General features: G+C 45.6%; 1 protein-coding gene across 1 annotated transcript; it reads left to right on the plus strand.

The window, feature by feature from the left end:
* The first annotated feature begins 4,019 nt into the window (after positions 1–4,019).
* On the plus strand, positions 4,020–7,530 carry LOC101780135 (serine/threonine-protein kinase STY46). Its single transcript, XM_004984814.4, has 3 exons — positions 4,020–5,003; positions 5,423–6,509; positions 7,092–7,530. Exons 1-3 carry the CDS (start codon positions 4,612–4,614, stop codon positions 7,374–7,376), a joined length of 1,764 nt encoding a protein of 587 aa, XP_004984871.1. The 5' UTR covers positions 4,020–4,611; the 3' UTR covers positions 7,377–7,530.

Here is a 7,530-nt window from a genome sequence, read left to right on the forward strand (position 1 = left end):
TGAGACAATCTCAGGTCGGATTCCAGTGCCACAGAGTTTCTGCTAATGATGGATTAATTAGGCTTAATAGATTCGTCTCGCCGTTTAGCCTCCACTTATGTAATGGGTTTTGTAAATAGTCTACGTTTAATACTTCTAATCAGTGTCTAAACATTTGATGTGACGGGTGCTAAAAACAAGTCAGTGGAACCAAACACCCCTATATGAGCTAATTATAACTAGGCTAATTCCCGAGATGAATCTATTAAGTCTAATTAATCCATCATTAATAAATATTTACTGTAGCACCACATTGTCAAATCATGAACTAATTAGGCTTAATAGATTCGTCTCGCGAATTAGCCTCCATCCATGCAATTAATTTTGTAATCAGTCTATGTTTAATACTCCTATCCAAACATCTAATGTGATAGGGGATAAGCCCATATCCAAACAGGGTCTTAGGCTAGTCTCTGTGCATGGTTCGCATGGTTCTACTGTACTGCTACCGAGAATGTTATGTCATGGTTTTACTTACTATTACCATGAGTGTTATGTCAGTAATCAAATGAAATTGTACTATTACCAATAGTGTTATGTCAGTGGTTCTACTGTACTGTTACTGTTGACGCCGGATTTTGACATGTGTTTAGATCGGCGTCAAAGGAGAGGAAGGTGGCCGATGTGGCAAGCAAGAAGTTACAGCTAGGAGTCGGCCGATTAGAGCTACAATGTTTCAGCCGATTGGGAGCCAGAACGGCTTGGCCGATGTGGGCCGAAAGTGGGCCAGGATGATGATTAGCCGAAGATGAAGATTGCCCCGTGGGAAAATAATAACCAACTCCGATGCGGGTTGCGTTCGTTTGTAAATATTTGTTATCTTCAAATTAGAGATAGATCCTAGTCGGTTAGGAAATCAGTTGTAACAGGGTATAAATAGTTGCCTCGTAAGGCTTGTAAAGAACAACACATCAATCAACAAAACAAATCTACTTTTTTCCTCGCACTTTACTTTCAAGTCGGTGACTTCGCCAAACCATTTTCTTTTCACGAGTTTGTACGAGTTGGCAGGACTGTATCAACACGATCTTCGGCCAATTTGTAATTTCCATTTATTAAGTAATATCTAAGCTTTAACTTCGGGCGCATCGCTGTTGTTTCGTTTAGATTTATTCACCAGTTATCAATATTAATTAGAATTATAGGTTTTACCTGTTGTTTTAGTTTTATCACCAGTTATCCAGCTTGAAATACGAACTGTTGGCTTTTATCATTATTTTTGTCTGTTATCATATAGCCGATTAGATATGTTCCAAGTGTTGCTTTTGTAGCGTTGTTTAGGTTACTCTAGTAGTTTCTTCTACAACTGCTACGTGATCATCGGCTGCTCTATAGCCGGTCATCTCTACAGTAATTCGGCCGATTCGCTGATACATGCTTCGAAATAGATCGGAACTCTAGCCGATCGAAACCCTGGAATTTAACACTTTTCTTTCCTTGTCAATCATCAGGTCAGATTGACTGGTACACCGCGCGAACCGCACCAGGGCGATAACCCGAACAGGAGCTAAGCAGATTCTCCCGGGTCGTGTGTCCGACGCCGAGAGTCATTGGCCGATTTTCAGCGTCAACAGTTACCATGAGTGTTATGTCAGCTTTTAATGAAATTAAATTGTCACTCTCAGTGTATAATTTCAATGCTTCATTGCACAGTTTTATAGATAGCCTAAGTAATTTAATTTTTATGTTGTCCTATGATTAAATGTGTCATGTCATGAAACTATAAAATGCTCAGTGTAAGTTTTATTAGATTTCATGGGATTTGGTAATTGTGTCAAGTGGATTTCATGGAGATGAAACTCACATCTCCTCTCTCCTTACAAATAGCCTACCAAGTCAGTAGTTTTGCTGATGTGGCATGGGATCAAATCTTTATGAAACTCACATGACACTTTCATTAAGACTAAGACTAGCCTTAAAATAAACCTGCCGTATCTGCTAATAGCCTAATTGCTTTCTCGGAGCAGTGCATCATATGTATATACATGCTATCGATATCATATATAGATCGCCCTAGCTAGTGCACAGCAGTAGTACTGCGTTCTATAATCGGTGTAAGGTATCCGGAGGATGTGACCATCTATAGCAGCACGATCCGGGCCATCCAGGACGGTTCTTATTGCCCTGTACTGTTGCGGCGTAAAGAACCAACTGCCCTTCGCCTTCAGCAATCAGCATCCACCCAGACCCAGCCGGGGTTACAGGTTTAATTACGCCAATGAATTCGGCATTTGGGTACAGGCTGCTCGCGTCCGGACATGCGGGTGACGATAAGGCGAGTGAGTCTATAGACTGACTGGTATTACTCCGTAGAAGATTAGATTAGCCCCAAATGGGGGCCAGTCCGGAAGCGCACAAAAAGGACCTGATCCCATGGCCGGCTTAGCATGATGGGTTCGCGTTAAACAGCTTAGCTTTTGGTGCTAACCTGATCGTCCCGGCAGCGCAGGCATGATTAGCTCGCCGACTCCGCGATCGAGTGCACGCAGAGAGGCGGAGCAGAGCGAGATGGCCGACACGGCGGCCGGATTCCAGATCAGGATCGTGCAGGAAGAAGCGAGCAGGAGCAGCGCCTGATGGTTCAGTTGAGTTGGGGGACGCATGTTTTGCGCTTTCCGGTGAGGCGAGACCGGCGCGCGGAGACAAGTGGCAGGGGCTCGAACAGTGACGGGGCTTGCCGTTGAGGGGACGGGTGACGCATGCCGTTGAAGGGGAAATGCCCGTAGCATCATACCACGCGTGGTCATGTCTTGGAACGTCAAATCGGGCGCACACCCCATGTCCATGGCGCCGCACTGTACTGTAGTGTACATTGCAGCTCCCTTGATCTTTGATCCCAAGTCCGACGTTGTATTTTGCATTGAAACGATTCCGTTGGAGCTTATTAGACACGACACGGTGTTTTTGCGATTTGGCGTTTCTGCCGGTATGGGGCGCGGAATCTTTGCTCACTGGTCCCACGGCGGCCGGGAATGCTGACTGGAACAGTAGCTCGCTCTCCGGCCCGGCCTTCCTGCAATGTTTTGTGGCGCTCTTCTCTAGCTCGTTTAGGGTTCCCGGACATAGCTTTCCATAAGCAGCAAACTGACGCGGCGACACAGGCGTGGCCGCTGTGCGTGACGTGATTTTATTCCGTCTTTGCAGTAGCGGCAGCACATCGGAATCATCTCAAGTTGCAAGCGATGTGGGTATGTGACCCTTGTCAAGTTGTCACCCATTCCGAGATCCGCAGACAAGCATGCCACGATGCCGATCCTGAACGATCGTGTCACGTCATGCTCTGATTTGTAGTCCGTTCTACTCTCTGTGAGTGAAAATTTGGTTCACAATCTCTTTTCTAAAAAAAATGGTTCACGCAATGTCCGAGTCGGCATAACGGCAGTGGCAGCAGGCCATGCAGCGAAAAAGGTCAAACGGCAACAGCCACTGTATCAGAGAAGCTTTTCCTTTCTCGTGATACCATAAAGGCCGAAGAGGTGAGACGGATTTTACCATGCCTGGGGCGAAATCAGAAATCTCCATATTTGCTGCTGTCACTTTTTCCCCTAAAGGTAATAATTAAGGAAATCTCTGCAGAATATCATCACTTAACACTGAAAACTACATTTCCATCATAGTAACTGATACTGGTTGCAATGCTTTGTGAAAATTGTAAAAAAAAAAAGGAGAGCAGAAGCAACAATTTCGTAAAAATTTTTAAGTTTTTTAAAAATAGAACTGTGAGGATGTATATGCATGCTTTCTCACTTGACATTTGGACCAGAAATCCCAAAGCTTACAGAGTGTATCAGTGTATGCAGTGTGCATGGTCCATGCAAAGAAAGGGTGCCATTTGCAAGCTGCAAAGCATCTCCTTAATTCATTTTCTGTGCCTGTGCACTGCAACTTAATCCAATTCTTTTGCCTGTGCATGGCAGCAAGATCACATGAACACACCAAACACCTCCATAAATTATTCGCAGGACGCCAGCCCCACCTCCCTCCATGATGCATGTTCTCTCTCCCTTCCGCTTCTGCTATGGACCAGAGGCCCTCACACATAGCACGCTGGTAGCCTGGTAAAGATGGAGTCATTTTTCTTTGCCTCACTCTCTCCTTGCCTGGCTCCCTTCTTCTTCTCCCTCGTATGAGCTGAGCAAGGTTGGGAGCAGGACGAGTTATGTAGAGCAAATATCATAGCGAGAGAGAAAAAAATCTCTTCCCTAGCCCATAGGTTCCCCAGAGAACCAGCAGAAGAAACAACATTTATCAGTTGTTTCGCTTGCTGCTCGATCTAGTTTTTTTTGCTATTTTTCTTCTCATTCTGTAGACACTTTCTTCCTTCAGTGTTCTTCTACAGCCAAAATATTTCCTCCCTTTTTTCCTGGTCATTCGGTCCAATCTTCCAAGCAGAAGCTAGAGAACGGAGAACTACCATAGCAAGATCTTGGTTCTGTTTCATTTGCATCAGTTCAGCTGTGTAGAATCGATCCGAACTTGAGCCAGCAAGATTCCCATCTTTAGGAGCCCTCCAGCTGCTTTCTTCAGGAAGTTGAAGTTTCAGCAGCAGAAGGAAAAGCCCAGTCTCCAGCGATGGCGGCGGCGCTGGAGTGCTGGTCGGGGCGGCCGAGCACCGACGAGGAGATGGTGGAGCAGGTTCTCATGAAGCCCCACGGCCGCTCAGACGACTCCCTCCCAACCTGCGCGGACTCTGCCTACACCGGCGAGCCAACGTCGGCGCCGGCGCCCCCCAAGAAGTGGCAGAAGCTGGGCCGCAACTTCGCCGGCGCCATCGCCGCGTTCAAGAACACGCTAAGCCTGGATGGCGGCGGCCTCCCCCGCGACCCTTCACCGCGCGCCGAGAAGCCGCCACCGCTCCTCCTCCGTGGACTCGCGCAGCTCTACTCCCGCGGCAACAGCAACCAGCAGCTGCCGGAGAAGCTCGTTGCCGACCTCCGCCGCCACTTCGACGCTCTCCCCAATAGGTCAGTGTCCCAAAGTGACCCCCTTTTTGCGTTGTTTTTTTTTCTTTTTAGGACCACCGAATTCTGCAACTTTGCAAGGAGCAACAATCAGAACTGTTTTTGCCTCTTCCGGTGAAAATATGTAACTAGGGGTAAAACTTGCCGGTGTCTTTTATTGGTGGCACAAATTTGCCGCAATCCGAGATCAGTTGTTTGTTAACATCAATGTTTAGCCATCAAGCGGACATTAAGAGATGGATCTCGTCTATACCTTCTTTATTTTCAACTTCCAGATAACACAAATTTGCGCCTTCACTTTTTGGTTACTATGTTTATATGATTAAATGAAGCACATAATTTGATATGTAAGCTGAGATGGCGATGCATTTCTCTTTGGTTTTGCTGAATGGCTGCTAACATTAGAAGTTTCGGCTTTGCAGCTATGCACAGGCAGGATTTGACATGAAAGATGTCCTCTTGCATGCCCGCCTTGTAGAGCAAGCGACTGGTGAGGATCAGCCTGCAGTGAACATTGAGGAAATTCATGGCAGAGGAGGTGGTGATGAAGGCACTACTTTTCAGCTAACATTTGCTTGCGTTGCCCCACTTTCATGGCAGTCAATGTCAGGATCACTAGATAGCCCTTTGTTCTGTTGCAAGAAGATCCAGATCTTTGAGAAGAGAGGGTTGACACTTGGTGTTGTCATGATACTTGTGCAGTCTGGGAATGAAGCGGTCTTCAAGAATCGGGTTGAGTCTGCACTGAAATCGGTTGTAAAAAAGCAAAGGATGAACAGCGGTGGTGTGAAGTTACCATTTGGACTTTGTGGCTGCCAAGAAGAAGGATCAAGAAACTTTGATGAGGAGTCAATGTTTGATCCAGATGATGGTCAGGTACTTGACAATGAGCCGATTCGCAGACCACAGCTTCCCACTCCCCTACCACAGGCATCAGTCTTTGTCTCTGTGGATGAATGGCAAACAATTCGATCTGGTGGTGAGGAGCTTGACCGCTGGATGCTGCGTTCCGAGGAGATTGAGTTCATTGATTGGGTTGGTGCAAATTCATTCAAGGGGGCCTTCAGAGGAAAGAAGGTTTGGGTCAACAAATTGAGGGGTTGTGACATGGGAAGTGCTTACGATGTTGAGATCCGTCAGGACTTGCTGCAGTTGATGAGCTGTGGCCAGAGGAACATCCTCCAATTCCATGGCATTTGCTTCAACGAAAACCATGGGCTCTGCATAGTGACGAGAATGATGGAAGGGGGATCTGTTCATGATATTATTATGCAGAGAAACAAAAGACTGTCCCTCCGAGATACAGTTAGGATTGCCCTTGATGTTGCTGACGGGCTGGCCTTCATGAACAGCTATGGCATTGCGTACCGTGATCTCAATTCTCGGAAAATCCTGTTAGACAGGCAAGGGAACGCTTGCCTCGGGGACATGGGCATTGTTACCCCTTGTAATAATGTTGGTGAGGTCACTGAGTATGAGACATCTGGATATCGATGGCTGGCTCCAGAGGTTAGTTATCCACTAGATAAATTTACTGAAAATTTATATTGTTGTCTAGAAGTAATCTTTCTGAAAGTAAATTTTCAGCTCTAGTAGCACGCTAGAGGTTCTTGTTGAATGTAGTTGCTCTATTTTAAATGGCTAATCTTCACATGCTATTATTCAATGATCCGCACTATTCAATTCTAGAAATTAGGAGAGGTTTGTGCGCAGATCTATTTAGCAGATACATGTGTTCACAGCCAAATTAGTGTGTGTCAAGCTATTTTGTGTTCATGAAGGAGAAGAGTTTATTTTTCTTTCTTATCCTATTGGAGAGTTAATAAACATTCTTGTGTAGCCTGTGATGAAGTGTTGCCTTTTCTTTCCACAAGTTCATGTTTTCTTGTGTTCACTCAGTAGTTCATCCCTGTAACCATGAGAAATGAATTCTGCACTCATATTGTTTTATCCTTCCATCTTTGGCAGTAACTCACAAAATAGGGCTGTAAAAGAAACATTAAATTGACAATACCTCGAATAACTTTTCTACCATCTCATTTTATACCAAAATTGTCCTTGTTAAGAAGTTTTCGACCATGGTGTCTACAGATCATTGCTGGAGATCCTGAAACTGTCTCCGAGACCTGGATGAGCAACGTCTACAGCTATGGAATGGTACTGTGGGAGATGATCACCGGGGAGGAGGCATACTCCACCTACTCGCCGGTGCAAGCAGCGGTCGGAATCGCTGCCTGCGGGCTGAGGCCAGAGATCCCAAGAGACTGTCCTCCTTTCCTGAGGTCACTGATGAACAGGTGCTGGGAGAATTCCCCTCTGAAGCGCCCTCAGTTCTCCGAGATCACATCCATCCTACAGAGGCAGAATGTTAGATAGCTTTCTTTTCTCTTCCTTTTCCTTCTACTCTATGCTATATAATATATATATATATCAGTTTGGCTTGGCTGTTTGCCCAATCATGCAGGAAACTGCATCTGAGAAAATATCATATGATATATATGTGCAAAGGCTTGTTATATTATTGCTCTCA

The sequence above is a fragment of the Setaria italica genome, chromosome IX (assembly GCF_000263155.2).
Source record: "Setaria italica strain Yugu1 chromosome IX, Setaria_italica_v2.0, whole genome shotgun sequence".
NCBI classification, from domain to species: Eukaryota; Viridiplantae; Streptophyta; class Magnoliopsida; order Poales; family Poaceae; genus Setaria; species Setaria italica.

Bases quoted from the DNA above. Each gene is read 5' to 3' on its own strand.
- LOC101780135 (XM_004984814.4), top strand. From the start codon at position 4,612: ATGGCGGCGGCGCTGGAGTGCTGGTCGGGGCGGCCGAGCACCGACGAG. The intron at 5,004-5,422 runs GTCAGTGTCCCA...TCGGCTTTGCAG, and splicing joins TTCGACGCTCTCCCCAATAG to CTATGCACAGGCAGGATTTG. The intron at 6,510-7,091 runs GTTAGTTATCCA...TGGTGTCTACAG, and splicing joins ATCGATGGCTGGCTCCAGAG to ATCATTGCTGGAGATCCTGA.